Below are 16,896 nucleotides of genomic sequence, written 5' to 3' on the forward strand. Positions count from 1 at the left end.
GCTCCCCATAGTCCTCTAAAACAAAACAAAGGTGGTGCTCATGGGGACCAGGCCTCTTGCTGCAGGTGTTTTGGCCTCACCTCCTAAGACTTCCCCCTGAGGAAGGCCCACCTCCCAGTCTCAGTCCTTGAGACTCCTGCACCGACAGCTTCTCACAGTGGCTGCTGCTGCTACTGTTTCAAATAGCAACTGACCAGAGCAGTCTATTCAAGGGGCAAGAAATGCAGTGAGATGTTCCATCTGACTGAGCACTCGTAAGAAGCCTCAGAGGCCACTGATGACTGAAAGACCAGGTCTCTGTTTTCAAGGTGCACAGCTGGCAATGCCACAAAACACTCCCAATACCAGGGATGTGCCAACACCCCCCCACCCCAACAAAACTGATGGGATTTGTTTTGAAATTTTCTTTTCCCAATAGGCTGCTTTGTTCGACAAACTGGCCTTAGAAGACAGGGTGTGGCTTCCTCATAGTCCCCATGGTAATGGGCTCAGAATAATGACCTAGTCCCTGGACGCCTAGGGCAGCAGCATGTTCCTTTAGAGAACAAAACAAAGGCCTGATGGGAGTGTGGCCACTGTGGTCACTAACACTCTTATCCTTGCTGCCCACTGGGTTGGGTGCCTCCTCCCATCAGCATCCACAGCAACTCAGCAAGGAGGTTTGCAGTTTCCAACTCCTTGCTCAGGAATCATTTCAAATTCACAGAAAAGTTGCAAGGATGGTATCCTTTACCAGAAATCACCTACTGCTAGCATTTTGTTACTTTTGCCTTATCATTTGCACACACTCCTGAGCCCTCTATATCTGTATGTAGAATTTTTTTTTTTTTTTTTTTTTTTTTTTTTTTAAGATGGAGTCTTGCTGTGTCACTCAGGTTGGAGTGCAGTGGCATGACCTTGGCTCACTGCAACCTCCGCCTCCTGGGTTCAAGCGATTCTCCTGCCTCAGCCTCCCGAGTAGCTGGGATTACAGGTGCGTGCCATCACGCCCTGCTAATTTTTGTATTTTTAGTAGAGACGGGGTTTCACCATATTGGCCAGGCTGATCTTGAACTCCTGACCTTGTGATCTGCCTGCCTCGGCCTCCCAAAGTGCTGGGATTACAGGCGTGAGCCACCGCACCTGGCCGGGATTTTTTTTTTTTTTTTCCATTTGAGTGTAAGTTGGTTTGCATTTCCTAAACATGAGGGCATTTTCTTACATAATCATAGCACAGTTATCAGTCTCAGTATGTTTAACATTAATAAAATACTTTACCTTCCATATGCTTGTTTTGTCAGTGGACCCGATAATGTCCTTTATAGCTATATATCCATCCCACAGAGCAGGAAACTGAGGCTCAGACTCAGACATCTAACCTGTGGTCCAGACCCAGTACCTGTGTGCAGGGCTGGGATGTTAATCCCGATCTGCCTATAGCCCCAGCCCAAGCCAGGAGAGTGGGTGCTGTGGCCCTGTGTTACACCATCTCCCTAGTGGGGGATGCTTAGCACTGGCTTTCAGAGGAGGTGCTGGAGCTTCTGCAAGAACACCTTCCCTGCAGCTACTATGAGTGGCCACTCCTCCCCAGTGGATCCGAAGCCCTTGCTAAGGTAAGCTCACTGCCCTGGCATCTTTGGGGATGGTGGCTGGCAGTCTGAGAAGTATGCCAAGCTTTGGGAAGTAAGGGGCTTTTGTTTTTCCCTGGTCTCTGTACAAAAGAACCCAGTCAGCACGCGGCCTCGGGGCCCAGAGGAAAATCCAAGCGCTGGACCTGTGGCCTTGATGTACCATCCAGGACAAGGAAAGCCTGTTTGGCCTGAAGAGGCCAGTGTCTGCAGTTTCATTTCTCACTCCAAACAGGTCGTGTCTGAGACTGTTTAGTCCTCCAGGGGGAGAGGCCTATTTCAATGGATAAAATTCCCCAGTGCTCAGGTATCAACCTTGACCGTCTGACTGTCTGGCTAACAGAAAGGGGAGGGGAACAGAGGGAAGAAAGGGCTCAGGAGGAGAGAATATCCTGCAGTTTCTAGGGTGGGTACCTGTCCTTCCGTGGCGTTTCCTAATAGACGTAAGAGATCTGACCTGGTCTCGCCCCCGATCTGCTTGACCTCTTCCCCAGCCAGGTTCTGGTGGGTTCAAGGCCAACATTGTTTCTCTGAAGCCCCAAGCTGACCCTCTCCTCTGGCCATTAGGCCCTGAGCCCTGCCCAGGGAGATGGTGAAGAGGAGGGGAGATGCTACTCAAGTGTTAAGTGTCTTGCCTAGAGCCTGACAGCTACACACATCTTGCTACTGAGGCAGGAGGGGGTGAGCCTGGCCTCCAGAGACCACACGTCACACACACCTCCCCACACAGCCCTCCTTTGCCATCCAGCGGCCACAGCCTTTCTTCTTCCTGGTCGCTGCTCACTTGCCCCCTCTGCCAATCACAAGCCTTTTCTGGAGACCCCACAAAAAGCAGGACATTTTGTAAGGCTCTTGCAGGTTTATAATCAAGATTCGGGGAGACCCAACCTCAAGGAACTTGCAAAGCAAGGAAGATAAACACAAAACAAGCCCTTGATCGGGGTTCAACTCTCCTACTGTGTACCTGCACGGCACCTCGCCCTGAGTCAGCCTCATAGCAGAACGAACAGGGCCCACGGCCAAAAGACGATGAGGGGTCCTTTGTCCAACAATGACTAGGATTTGCAAGACAGCAACAAAGAGCAGAGCATTAGACCAGTGTGGGCGCCTTCTGAGGGCAGGGCCAAGCCGCAGCTCAGGTCTCATAGCCAGGAAGCTGGTGCTGCGGAGAGAGCTGTTGAATGAGTTGGAGAAAGAGGCTATGATGTAACAAGGAGAGGGGGTGGAACCCACCTAGGGGAGGTAGAGTGGCCCAGGGAGGGAAACGCAGGAACCTCGGCTCCCCCGCCATGTGCAGCTCCCACTTGAGATGGGCGTGTCACCATCACTCCCTGTACGACCTTCAGAGAGCCAGGTCACCTCTACTCAGTTCTAACATCTGGTCCAGGGTTTCAGTTCCACCCAGTTGCTTTCTTGCCCAGGGTCAGAGGCAAGATGGATTCCTGACTAGTGTGAGTATGTGGCCGGGTGAGGGCAAGGCCTTAAGAAGCCATTAAGGGGCTGGGGGGTTGGTGAGGCAGCAATTGCATCCCTGGAAATCCTGACAGCTGTGCTGGAAAGCCCTGGTCCTTCAATCTGGCAGGGCAAGGGTCCCTAACCACTCTGCAGTTCTTTTCCCTCACTGGTACGAGCCCTTCTGCCCTCTGCACACTCAGGTGGTCGTATAGTTTGGATATTTGTCTCCACCCAAATCTCATGTTGAAATGTACTCCCCAGTGTTGGAGGTGGGGCCTGGTGGGAAGTGTCTGGATCATGAGGGTGGATCCCTTGTGAATGGCCTGGGCCACCTGCTTGGTGATGAGTGAGCTCTTACTCGGAGTTGCTTAAAAATGTGTGGCACTGGCCAGGCGCGGTGGCTCAAGCCTGTAATCCCAGCACTTTGGGAGGCCGAGACGGGCGGATCACGAGGTCAGGAGATCAAGACCATCTTGGCTAACACGGTGAAACCCCGTCTCTACTAAAAAAAAAAAAAAACAAAAAAACTAGCTGGGCGAGGTGGCGGGCACCTGTAGTCCCAGCTACTCGGGAGGCTGAGGCAGGAGAATGCCATGAACCCGGGAGGCGGAGCTTGCAGTGAGCAGAGATCCGGCCGCTGCACTCCAGCCTGGGCGACAGAGCAAGACTCCGTCTCAAAAAAAAAAAAAAAAAAAAAAAAGTGTGGCACCTCCCTGCACTCTCTCTTGCTTGTACCTGCTTTCACCATGCGATGTGCCTGCTCCTACTTTGCCTTCCCCCATGAGTCAAAGCTCCCTGAGGCCCCCGCAGAAGCCCAGCGATGTTGGCACCATGCCTGTACACCCTGCCGAACTGTAAGCCAACTAAACTTCTTTCTCAAATAAATTCCCCAGTCTCAGGTATTTCTTTATAGCAATGCAAGAACGGCCTAACACAGAGAGGCTTCCCGGCTGGTCACTGTGGATACTGGAAAGTGAGCGGAAGAGACCCTCCCTTCTCCCTTCCCCAGACATCATTATCAGGCACTGTCCTTGTGGACAGGGACCAGAGTGTGGCCAAGCACCAGGAGACCTACTTGTACGTGATAACTTTTCTTGTTCTACTGCAAAAAGGTCCTCATGGATATGGGACCCGCCCATGCAGTCTACAGAGGAAAGGGTTACTATGCAAACGGAAATGGAGCTGCCAGCTTCGGCAGGGGAAGGCACGCAGCAGGAATGTCTACTTTCCAGGACACATGCATGTTATAAATGGCCCAGACCTGTTTGCAAAAGGCATTGAGAGACCTATTAGATTTATAATCTTGACTCAGTAGGGTTACTCTGGAGAGGAAGGCATGCACTGTTTATTGAGTGCTATCCATAACTAGGCACAGCCACAACATCCTCGTGTGTGTGTGTAATTTTCATATATTACATAACATATACACATAATGGATATAAAGTACAGTGCCTGGCACACAGAAGTCCTCAAAGAAAGTCCACGGTTGTCAATTCCCTCACTGCATGGAGCCTCATTTCCTCTGTGCGATGGCCTTATCTGCCTCATAGTTACAGCAGAAAAGGACACAGAGGTTCCGAGGAATGACTCGCCCAAGGTCACAAAGCATAGTCAGAATTCAATTGTAGACCCCCAGCTTCAAAACTTCTGCTCCGTCCTCTAGGTCTCTGGCTGCCAGCCCCACCCCACCCCTCCGCACACAGCCTTTCCCCACACCCTCCACCCAACCCTCAAGGCCTATCTGGGTCTAGTTCACAAAGCCTTTCCCGATGCTAGCTTCCACAACTGATCTCCTCACCACTTCCAGAACTAATTTCATCCACCGTTTCCTCTGCTCAGTGTTTTAATTACAATCAGTGATGGCAAAGTGAAATAGGTCATAAACCAAAAATAAACATTAAGCATCTACTATTTACCGAGCAGGGGCTGGGTGTGGACACAGAAATGAATGTGGCTGAGATGTGGCTCTTCCCTCAGAGGTCCTCAGAATCTAGGCAATGGGTAGAGAGGAGCTGGTCCCCAGTATCACCTGAGATGCACTCCAATAACTGCAGCCCCTGCCCTGCCCAGATCTGAGGGTGCCTAGTCTGTTATACAGCAGTCTAGCCTAAGGCTAGGGCTCCTGGCTTTAAATCTCTGTTCCACTTGCTGGCTCTCTGAGCTGAAACCAGCTGCCTAACTTCTTCGCACCTCCATGTTCTCATCTCTAAAACAGTGACAGCTGTGCCTACCCCATAGGGCTCTCGGAGCTAATCCTATAAAGTGCTTGCACTGGATAAAGTTGGTTGAGTCACACCTTGCCCTCTCCACATGGAGCCTAGGTGAGTGCCTTTGAAGGTGATGAAGTCAGTTCACATCTGTGTTCACTGAAATCCCAGACTGGGGAGTGAAGAGGAAGAAAGAGAGCAGCAGCCTCCGCAGCACAGCAGATTCTTAGCACACAGTCATTGCCCTTCTCCCTAACCCTCCCCGCACCTGTCAGCCAGGTAGGTCCCATCTCCCTGCTTTCATCAGCAGGATGTGTAGAGAGAGCTTCCCAGGCTGCACTATTTGGGGAAAAAGCTGATGGTGGCAGCAGCAGCTGTCCTCCTTTTCATTTCTGGGAACCTGCAAGGGCATTTCAAAGTGGAAAGAAACCTCAGCCTCCAGCAGGTGCTCAGGTTCCGCCACAAGGCTGGAGGAGTGCTTACCCCAGTGCACGGTGGGCTGGGCCAGAGGCCCTGCACGGGGCCTAACTTCATTTATTTAAGAGAGGGAGAAAATAAAAGGTATGGCTTGAGCCTTCTTTTCTCGGCAGAGCAGCTGAAAGAAGAGGGCAAAGGAAGAACCAGGGACAGAACTCCCAGGCCCTGGGGAAACTAGAGTGAAACTAGAAGAGAAATTGGCAAGAGTCCAGGCAAGAGACACGCTACTCTGGGCTTGGTCTCTGCAGCTGCATACGGGCGCAGACTGTTCGCGCCCTGCCTTCTGCGCGAGGAAGAGGCAGAAGAGAAGGGGGAGCAGCCCCTCCTAGTGGTCTCCATGCTCCCCTCTCATGACCCTGCGCCCTGGGGGTGAAGTAGAGGGACGCTGGTGGCAGCACGTTCAGAAAAGCCCAGAGGCACTGGGTGCTGAGACACTGAAGAGACAGACCACTGCCCTTTCTGGCCCTGCCCACACTGACATCACTAGAGGACAGATGGAGGGCAAGCGAACCACTCAGGCAATTGGGAGGCCGCTCCCTGCAGGCCAAATTACTTCTGCCTAAAGAGCAACAAACATTTACCACCGAACCACCCGGCCTCCCCCCACACACTAATCACTCTGCTCTCGTTAACACAGCCTGTACACAAACAGCATGTGCACGAGCTCGCCTGTGTGATGCGTGGGGGGCAGGATCTCTCCCTCTCCCACGTAAACACCAGATTCATTTATTAAATGCCTCTCTGGCATTTCCTTTTTTGCCTTCATCCTGCTTGTTTAATATTGCATTTGACATTCTCATTTTATAAATGGCAACAGAAGCAGAATGGATGGCTAAAATTAGCTTACGAGTGAGAATGATGCTACAAATAGGATCGCGAATACAGAAACCTAGTTAATTCCACCCACATTACCCGCCCCCTCCCCACACACAAATACACCCACCACTTTGGAGCTGTCTTCAGGGCTGAGGAGGAGCAGCTGGAGGGAGCGGGGGTGAGCCTAATCACCGGGCACCCTGCCATGTGGCAGGCCCAGAAGCCGACCCTAGCCTGGGGCTGGCCTCCATGGATGGGCTGGTCACAGCACCGCAGCCCTGAGTCCAAGAGGACACTTAAGGACTCTCCTCCCTTCTTATCCTCCTGCCCTTTCTTCCCTAGAATCCCCGGTTCCGAGTCAATCCTCCAGGTATGCCCTGGGCTGAAGGGTAGCAGGCCTGAGATCTCACTAGGCTTTGCTCTTAGAAGTGGATTTTTTTTGGAACCTTCCTAAATAATGAGGTGAAGAGTAGGACTCAGCTTTTCCAGAGCCTAGACAATCACATCTCTGGGCTCCTCCTGCTTTGGGAGGTAACGCCACCTCCTCTCCTAGGACCGTCCCCAGAGGCACTGAGAGTGCCTACCTCATACTCTCCATCCCTGCCCCGTAGACTTGGGACCCAGCCCTGCCCACGTCCTGCACACTTGCATTTTACTGACTTATAATCTGCTGAGGACCTCCTTACCTGCTAACTCCATATTTCCTCGGTAAAATAATTCTAAGAATGATGACGACGATGACAGTGGTGATATCACTCTGATAGAGCGTGCTATGGCCTGGCTCTGTTCCAAACCCTTATAAGTCTTAAGTGACAGCGCTCTCTGAGGTAGGCACTACCACAACTTGTTTTACAGAAAGGGGAACCACAGAGCCAAAACACGTAAGTAACTTGTCCAAGGCCACAAAGCTGGGAAGTGGAAGGGGGTTCAGCACTGAGGACTTGAGGCACCCTCTACCAGGAAGGCCTCCCTGGTTGACAGCACCCTGTTCTGACCATTGTGTCACTCCCCACCTGGGGGCTCCCCCAAAGAATGAAGGCACTGACACTTTCCATAGGCTGCTATCCCCAAACTCTGTGCCTGTTTGGGGCACCCCCTTTCTACTCCACCCCTAAAAATGTGTGCTTAATAGTGAAACTGGCTGACCATTTGGCTAAATGCCTTTCATTGGAGCCCCGTAGACAAGGAGTACCCTGAGTGGACCTGCTCTGAGCTAGATTAGTTTAGTCCAGGAGTCAACAAACTGTGGCCAGCAGGCCAAACCCAGCTGCCACGAGTTTTTGTAAATAAGCTTTATTTGCACACAGCCACGCCCCTTCATTTACATATTACCTTGTGTGTGCTACAACGGCAGAGCTGAATAGATGTGACAGAGACTCTGTGGCCCTTTATAGAAAATTTGCTGGCCCCTGGCTTAGGCCCAATGGGGGAAACTTGAAGTTATCAAGGGCTGATGCCTTCAAGGCTACCCAATTACATACCCTACAACAGAACAGGCTGAGACCTCCAGGTATCAAATCAGGGCTTTACATAAGCTGCAAAAGGCAGCCATCCTCAACCTTCTGATTTCCCCAAGGAGCAAACTGGTGCAGACAGGTAGGGCACTCGCCTGTGGTCACAGAAACACCAGCGGTGGACCTGGGATTGAGGCTCAGGTTCCAAAGCTCTCTTGGTGCCTCTAAGTGACCCAGCAGGTCCCGACTTGGGGACAAGGGCAAATGCACCTCACTCAGGAGAATCGAGCCCTTTACCCTAACAGATGCATGCCTCATGTGTCTTCTGCAAGCAATGTTCCAAGGCCTGCACCCAAAGGGAAAGGGCATGGTGAGGGGCGGGAGCAGTCCCTGGCACTGAGAGCTTCCTCCGGGAGATCTTTGGAAATCTGGTCTCTGTTTGACCACAGAGGGAGTATGGAGTGGTGCCAAGAGCACCAGACTGGCCTGGGGGCCCAGGTGCCAGGCCCAGCTTGGCCCTATTTGGCCTGGCTCCATGCTCCCTTCATTCCCAAGTCCCTTCCTTCTGATGATGGCTGGTCTATTTATGACCCACGACTCCCACATTCTCTGTCATTAGCAGTGGCCCTTGCCTGGTGCTTCTCAGACTTTAATGTGCACACCAATCACTGGGGATTTGTCAGCAGATTCTGACTCTCTAGGTCTAGGGTGGGACCTGGGACTCTGCATTCCTAACCAGCTCCTAGGGACTGCCGAGGCTGCTGGTACACAGACCACACTTTGACTACCAGCATCCAGACCTCTCATTCCAAGACAAGGGACAACCAAAGTAGCTGTATCCATGAGTTACTTAGCAAATTTCTGTAAATCCTATCACCTTAAAGGAGTGAGAAAAAGGACTATTTAAAGCACGGGTGTAGCCAGGTGCAGTGGCTGACACCTGTAATCCCAGCACTTTGGGAGGCAGAGGCAAGGGGATCACTTGAGGCCAGGAGTTCTAAACCACCTGGCCAACATGGCAAAACCCTATCTCTACTAAAAACACACAAAAAAATTAGCTGGGTGTGGTGGCGCATGCCTATAACCCCAGCTACTCAGGAGGCTGAGGCATGAGAATCACTCAAACCTGGGAGGCAGAGGTTGCAGTAAGCCAAGATCGTGTCACTGCACTCTAGCCTGGGTGACAGAACGAGACCCTGTCTCCAAAAAAAAAAAAAAGGCAGGGGTGTCCACTCTTTTGGCTTCCTTGGGCCACATTGTGGAAGAACTGTCTTCAGTCACACATGAAATACACTAACACTAAAGACAGCTGATGAGCTTTAAAAAAAAAAAAAATCTGCCAAAAAAATCATAATGTTCTAAGAAAGTTTATGAATTTGCATTGGGCTACATTCAAAGCCATCCTGGGCCGCATATGGCCCGTGGGTCATGGGTTGGACAAAGTTGATTGAAAGTAATCCTGTAGTAGTATTTGTATGACGCAAATAAAAACTCTTCTTGATATTCACCCATCATATAAATCCATATTTTTCAAATATTAGGTTTGCCTAAATGGGCAGCAAGGTATAATGAGAAGAACAGAGGGTTCGGAGCCAGAATGATACAGGTTCAAATCCCAGCTCTGCCCCTTAGAACTGTCCCACCACAGGAGATCCACTGCTACTGAGCTCTAGTGAACCCCTCTGTAAAATGAGATGAGGACCCCAGCTCAGGATGTTGTGAAGACAAAAGGAGACAGCGCGCACATAAAGCATGATCCTAGTGCCTATAAGCACCAATTCCTTCCTGTTGAATCAGGTGTGAGGAAATGCTCTACTCAAGATGCCCTCGTCCCAAGCATCTTTCAGGCTGTACCCACGCTCTCACCCAACGAGGGTGGTGATGGCTCCCCAACATCATTTCAAGTTCTAGGCTGTACTAGGCCTCTGCGGATGCCTGGAGGTGGCTCTTGTCAATTCTCACCTCCCTTCCTGCCACTGCCCGGCTCGTCAGGAGGCCGCTTGAAGGCTGGGCTCTGGCGACTCATCAAGCAAGTGTCCCTGCTGCTCAGGGGCTGCTTCAATCAGGGGGATGCTATGGGAGGCATTATTAGCTGCACCTGTACTGGGGCACACAGAGTAGCCAGGGAGGAGCCCCTCTCTGGCGGGTCACGAGGCGGCTCTGTGTATGTATTTGTGTGTGTTTATTCATAAAGAGCCACATTTGCATTTCGCTCTGGCTTGGAGAGCTTGTGGGTTTGGCCCTGAGCTTGGGTGGCAGGCAACTCCTGGTCCATGCTTGTCACTTATCTGTGCTTGTGGCAGTGGAGGAAGAGGCATGGAGATCTGGGACCTGTAAAACCCAAGCGTGGTTCTTCTCCCTAGCTGGGAATCTGGCTTGTCTCCTCCGCTCTTCTACTAGGAGAACGTGGAACCACATAGGCCTCAACAGAGCTGACTGGGAAAGGGCGGTCAGTGGCAGAGGGCCTGCAGCCCAGCCAGAGAGCCTTGAAAGTCCCTTTTGGCCTGAAGAGGGCACACAGCCTGATAGGTACAAACGTGAGCTCTGGAGTATAGCTTTCTGGGCTCGAATTCTGGGGCTGCCATTTGCTGACCACGTGACCTTGGGCAAACTGCTTAACTTCTCTCTGCCTTGCCTTGCCAGTCTGTAAATGTGTATAATGATTGAAGAGTAAGTGAAAATCAAATGAAATAAGATGCATGATGCATAAAGTGTTTAGCAGAGTATGTAGTTTGTACCACGCAATGTCAGCTACTTGTGGGATCTTTATGTGCGAAAGGGTGTCATGTGGGGTCTTTCTGGGCATCCTCCTGCCGCCCCCTCTGGAGATGACCTCCTTAAGGCAGGGCCTACACGGGGAATGAAGGGAAGGGTTCCTGTGATCCCCACTTCCCAGAGACTGTTATCCTGGTCCCCTGCAGAGTGGAACGACTCATTCCCGCTCCTGGCGCTTCTGCATGGTAGAGAAGGACCTCCATTTAAAAAAATGCCCAGGAAGCGACTCCCCAACCCAATTAGATGGGAGATGGCTTTAGGAACTATAAAGTGCCTCACAGACATGTGGTCCTTCAGTGAATCCTTTATTGAGTCCACAATTATTTATACAGGGTCTCCTAAGTGCCAGGCACAGAGATTGAATCAGAAGACCTGGACTCCAGTCCTCTGTCTGTGACTAATCTGCACTAAGACCTTTCCTATCTGCGAATATCAAAAACTCATGGTTCCAGTATGTACTGGGGCGGGGGGGTGGGGGCAGCTATCTGCCACTTCCTGCCAAATGCCCAGAAAGATCACGAGGGTTTGAGGAGATGGGTCTGTGATTTCACAGCACAGTCCTGTTTATGAAACACTCCTATACACATTCTAACAATCATCCGTGTTCCTGCTTGGCAGTCTCTGAGTTTTCAGTTTTCCCGGATATCTCATTTGAATTCTGTCCATAGACCAGTTTAAACTCATTTCCCTTTCTTTGGGCCTCAGAAGTAGAAACCAGTATCGCAAAAAACAAAACAATTCAGGATTCAGGCTTCTCTTCCAACACCCTTTAAATTCCATCCTTCTTCAGAGGAGGGGAACTGGCTGGAGAAATATCTCTCAATGACAGCACGTGGATGATGGCAAGGATGATGGCAAGAGCTAACACGGATCAAGCTTGCACCCTGTGCAGACACTGTGCTAAGCCCTTTGCTCATGGTATGTCACCCAGTCTCTAACAACCCAGTGAGGCAATATCATTACCAGCCCTGTCTTACTGGAGCTCAGCAAGGCCCAGTGGTGTTCTCCTCCAAAGTCCTCTCCCAGGGCCTCTAAACTCCCCACCTTGGAGCTCATAACTGTTGGGCTGTGCTGGGAACATGGACCAACACCTCCAAAGCCTGTGATCCTAATCACTCTGCCCCTACTTCTTCCTCTTGTCTACTTCCATCTTTACTCATTCTCTTGAAGAACAAGTACTAGCCCCAGATTCAAAGGCAAACACAAACCCTTACACTAAAAACCCGGTTATGTGCACCTGACATAGTCAACCTCCACCTGGGTGGGAGAGAAGGCGATAAACATGAAATGGGAAAATGGCTGCAAACCTCTTTGGCTTCAAGCCAGCCCCCATGGGTTCTTTTTCTGGGGCAGAAGCTCTACTTCCTGATTGCTGCCCAGGTCATCTGGGGATTCACCCTCCCACCCCCAAGCTCCAACAACTGTCTATACAGTTCCTCTGGCACCAGTAAGCTCAAGACCTATGCTCCTTCACTCTCTGGGTAGCCTGGGACCTATCCCCTAAGCCTCAGTTTCCCAAGATAAAGCCTTTCCCCATCTGTGTCTCAGGTTCACTTCAAAGCCTGTCAACAGTGAAGGGCTACACATACGCATTCAAGGTGACACACGGAGCAACGTCTTTCTGGTCTACATCTGGCCTCTCTTGATGAACCCTTAAGGCTTCAGGACAGGAATGGCATCTGCTGCTTCTTCTATTCCCCACTGCCGACTGCCTAGCAGCCTTAGTGGAGCCTGTCAGTGGCATGCTCTGGCTAGGATAAACAAGGCATCCGGGACTGGATGCAAGTTTCATTTAAGTCCTCTGTCTCTCTCTCATTTTAAAAACAGCTAATACTGGTCAGGCGCAGTGGCTTATGCCTGTAATCCCAGCACTCTGGGAGGCCGAGGCAGGTGGATCACTTGCTGTCAGGAGTTTGAGGTCAGCCTGGCCAACATAGTGAAACCCCGTCTACCAGAAATACAAAAATTAGCTGGCTATGGTGGTGCACACCTGTAATGCCAGCTACTTGGGAGGCTGAGGCAGGAGAATTGCTTGAGCCCGGGAGGCAGAGGTTGCAGTGAGCCGAGATCACACCACTGCACTCCAGCCAGGACAACAGAGCAAGACTCTGTCTCAATTAAAAAAATAAAAATAAAAATAAAAATAGCAAGTAGTAACCTACGAAGATAAAAGTACCAACTGTAAACTTGCGCTGACAATTGCGGAGCAGAGAAAGCCTATGATGGGACCTGTGTTATTCCTACACACTTATCTCCCCCCTACCATTTTAATGTCTGAGCTGATGCCTCCAACATACAGTATGCAAAAAAAGAGTATTTTCATTTCAGATGCATATGATGGCAAGGAACAATATGAACAATATTATTTTACTGCCCTGGGAAAAAATTAGCAAGTCAAATATTGAATCAGGCCTGTAGCACCACATGCTAAGCAGATTGCTTTGATCTTATCCACACTAAAAGCTCTATTATTGAATTTAAAGTTGGTGAACACATATCAGACCAATATACAATGCATGTCTGAATGCATGTTTCAGAAGCAAGAAATGTTTTGACAAAAGGAAGAAAATATTAAAGTTACAGCGGCAATTGAAACACAAATTTGCCCTCCCTCTTCTCTTGAGGCTGGAGGCTCTCATAGCCAACCAAAATGTTTTTGCTCCGAAGGACCTGCTGATGGTTCCAGAAACACCTGCTGAGCTTCTGTTTTTCTGGAGCCGACAAAGAAGGGAATTTTCACCCCCCACTCAATCTGAAGAAAGGAGTTTGAGACTCTGAGTGCGCAAATGCTATGCATGATATAGCACCCTCTGGTGGCCACTGATCTGGGAGGCCTCCATGGCTTCCCAAACTTCCAGTAATCCAACCTTCCTTCCTTTTGAGGCTGCTGTGGCAGAAAAAAGAACTTTAAAGAGCCAAAGAGAGGGAAGGAAGCAGCTGATCAAGAGGGCAGAAATTCATTGATGGCAAGGGAGGAAATGTTAATTTTCCAGCAGGACCCAAAGAGAAACACAGTTTGGTGCAGTAAACTTCCTATCTAGGATATACCCCTCAAAAGCTGCACAGCAAAAGAATATCCTAAGCCAGGTGTCAGCAAGTTACGACTCATAGGTCAAATCCAGCCCCTCTGCCTGTTTTTGTAAAGTCCAAGAATTAAGAATGGTTTTTACTTTTTATTTTATTTTTAATTTTTTGAGACAGGGTTTCGCTTTGTTGCCCAGGTTGGAGTGCAGTGGTATGATCATGGCTCGCTGCAGCCTCAACCTCCCAGGGTCAGGTGATCCTCCCACCTCAGCCTCCCGAGTAGGTGGGGCTACAGGCACACTGCGGCCCACTAATTTTTTTTTTTTTTTTTTTAAGAGATGAGGTCTGGCTCTGTTTCCCAGGCTGGTCTTGAACTCCTGGCCTCAAGTGATTTTCCTGCCTTGGCCTTCTAAAGTGCAGAAACTATAGGTGTGAGCCACCATGCTTGGCCTGGTTTTTACATTTTAAGTGGTTAAAAAATTAATATTTTGTGACCTGTGAAAAGTATATAAAGTTCAAATTTTGGTGTCCATAAACAAAGCTTTATTGAAACACAGCCCGACTCCTTCATGTATGCATTGCCTATGGGTTCTACCCAGCAGAACTGGGTAGTTGCAGTCAGCTGTATGGCCTGCAAAGATGAAAATATTCATGACTTGGCCCTTTATAGAGTTTGTCCACCTCAGTATGAAACAACTGCTACTGTTCACAGGACCAGACCCCGAGCATCTAGCCCCTCCCCACCCCTGCCCAGCCCAGCCCGATGATGGGCTGCAGCAGTCTGCAAGACGGGGTGTGTACGTAGAGGAAGGGGGCGTTCCATTTCAGCACAACCCCTACACACTTACCATTTTATTATTGATTTCATGGAAATGAATCTCACAGACTTTCTCCACAACATCTTCATTCTCAAAAGTGACAAAGCCAAACCCTAAAGGAAAAGAGAGAGAAGAAAAAACAAAGAGAGGTGGAATGAGTTCAGTTCTGGCAGGCCCACGTTTTTCTCTGACATCCTGAGGTCTTGACAGCCTCCTGGTCTGGGGGCAGGTGGGCGGATCCTTGGGAGGGCCTTGAGGTTGGAGGCAATGATTTCTAATTTGTACGGAGCACCCTTCCGACAGCGAGGAAAAGTTAATGATTTCACCCACATGCAGCGGGCACTGTGTAGTTTACATTTGCCCCGAAGCAAACAAGAAATTTACTTGTCTGTTATTTACAAGGGTCAGAGCCCCGCGGCTCTGTGCACCGCAGCAGGCGGGTGGGCTAACGAGAGCCTCGTGGATCACTGCGGGGCCACGCTTGCCCTTTCCGCGAGCAGCCCTGGCCAGCCCTCGGGTCGGCCTCCAGACGGAGGCGGTTATTTGTCCTTTTCTTCCTGAATTACTTCCTCTAATACCTCATCAGGACATCCTGAGGCCTGGAAGAAACTATTAAAAGTTTCAGGCCTCTGTTCCGCGCAGGCATCCTTTTTCTACTGCTGCTTCAAAAGCGCCGTGGATTTGGGGCAGTTTAAGACTGTTTGATGCCTGCTGTCAGCCCGTCAGCTATCCACTGTATTTACTCGGCTGGAGACTGGCTTTGCTAGACAAGCTGCACTGAAGAATTTTGGCAGGCGACTGCTGCTCAGTATCCTCAGTTCCTCTCCCTACCCTCCTGCCCCTTTCTTTCTTCTCCTCCCGCCTCTGACAGCGTTTCCAGCATGTGGCCCCATCTGTGACCGCACTCAGTAAGTGCTGCTTTACCACGTGGCCCCACGCAGGGTTGCACCCTCCTTGGATGGGATGCAGCTGCCACGTGGTAGCACTAACATGGTGAGGGAGCACAGGCAGTGGGGGCAGATACACTGATGGGGAGACTGAGACCTGGCTTCCAGTTCTCACTGTGCATCTACTTTAGGTTTAGTCTGGGGAAGCCCCTTCCCCTCTCTGAGCCTCAACTTTTGCATCTGCAAATGAAGGTGGTAGAACTGGACCCTGGGTTTCACACCTCCTGTCACAACCCAAATCAGGATTCGCAAGGCTGTCTGCTGCCATCTGAACGTCTGTGGCCACCCCCCACTGCCCCCCACATCCCCCACCCAGATTCATGTTGAAATCCAAACTCCCAAAGTGATGGTATTAAGAGTTCAGGCCTTTGGGAGGTGATGAGATTGTGAGGATGGGGCCCTCATAAATGGAATTAGTGCCCTTACAGAAAGACACTAGAAAGCTTGTTTTTTCTCTCTACCATGGGAGGATGCAATAGGAAGGCAGCTGTCTGTACACAGGAAGGGGGCCCCTCCCAGAACTGACCGGGCTGGCACTCTGCTCTTAGACGGCCAGCTTCCAAAACTGTGAGAAATACACTGTTTTTCATAGACCTTGGTACTTCCTTATAGCCACCCCAACTAAGACACTCTTCTCCCAAAAGGTACGAACCTGGCTGAACACTAAGCTAGACACAACAAGCAGGAAGACAAAAACTGAATGGCTGTTCTATCACAATTATATTATGATAATTGTGTTTCCAGTCAATGAGTAAAATACAGATGCTTCCTTTTCAAGCTCTCTGTCTATTTTGGGTCTCTGCAACACAGGATGGAGAGGGAATTTCTCAGGTCCCTTCTGACTCTCCTGCATCCAACTCTAACACCACCTTCTTCTAAGGAACACCAGGAAAAGGGGAGCTGATAGGTGGAGCTCCTTTAGCATAGCTCCTGCAGGGACTAGCAGATTCTTCGGTATGAAAATAAAAAAGGCTACTCTCTGCTCTCAAACCATTTCCAGTAAAACAGAAGGCTAGGACCAGGAAACACAGCAATCGCGATCTTTATTATGCCATTTGCTACCACCACACACCAAATACCAGGCCAACGCTCCCAGCATACACAGTCCAGCCCGTTGTAGATACATAAGGCAGCATCAGACATACCATAAAGTGGACATGAGTGTCTGCTGGAGAGGCTCAAAGATGGCAAGTTTCTCCCAGTGTCACCCAGTAAAAGCTACGTTCTCAGTCACCTCAGAGGCCTGAAGCAGACATCCGACATGATACGTTGTTTGAAATGCCGTCCGACAAAAAAACCTTTGACCAGGTTTATAC

General features: G+C 50.2%; 1 protein-coding gene across 8 annotated transcripts in view; it reads right to left on the bottom strand.

Annotated features, from left to right (window-relative positions):
- Positions 1-16,896, bottom strand: part of MSI2 (musashi RNA binding protein 2) — a 431,124-nt gene that overhangs the window by 74,843 nt on the left and 339,385 nt on the right. For all 8 annotated transcript variants that reach the window (XM_008011355.3, XM_008011353.3, XM_008011352.3 and 5 more), the window contains exon 8: positions 14,664-14,746. In XM_008011355.3, coding sequence (XP_008009546.1) covers positions 14,664-14,746 — 83 coding nt within the window. The remainder of the gene's footprint in view (positions 1-14,663; positions 14,747-16,896) is intronic.

Source organism: Chlorocebus sabaeus, chromosome 16, assembly GCF_047675955.1.
Source record: "Chlorocebus sabaeus isolate Y175 chromosome 16, mChlSab1.0.hap1, whole genome shotgun sequence".
Taxonomy (NCBI): Eukaryota; Metazoa; Chordata; class Mammalia; order Primates; family Cercopithecidae; genus Chlorocebus; species Chlorocebus sabaeus.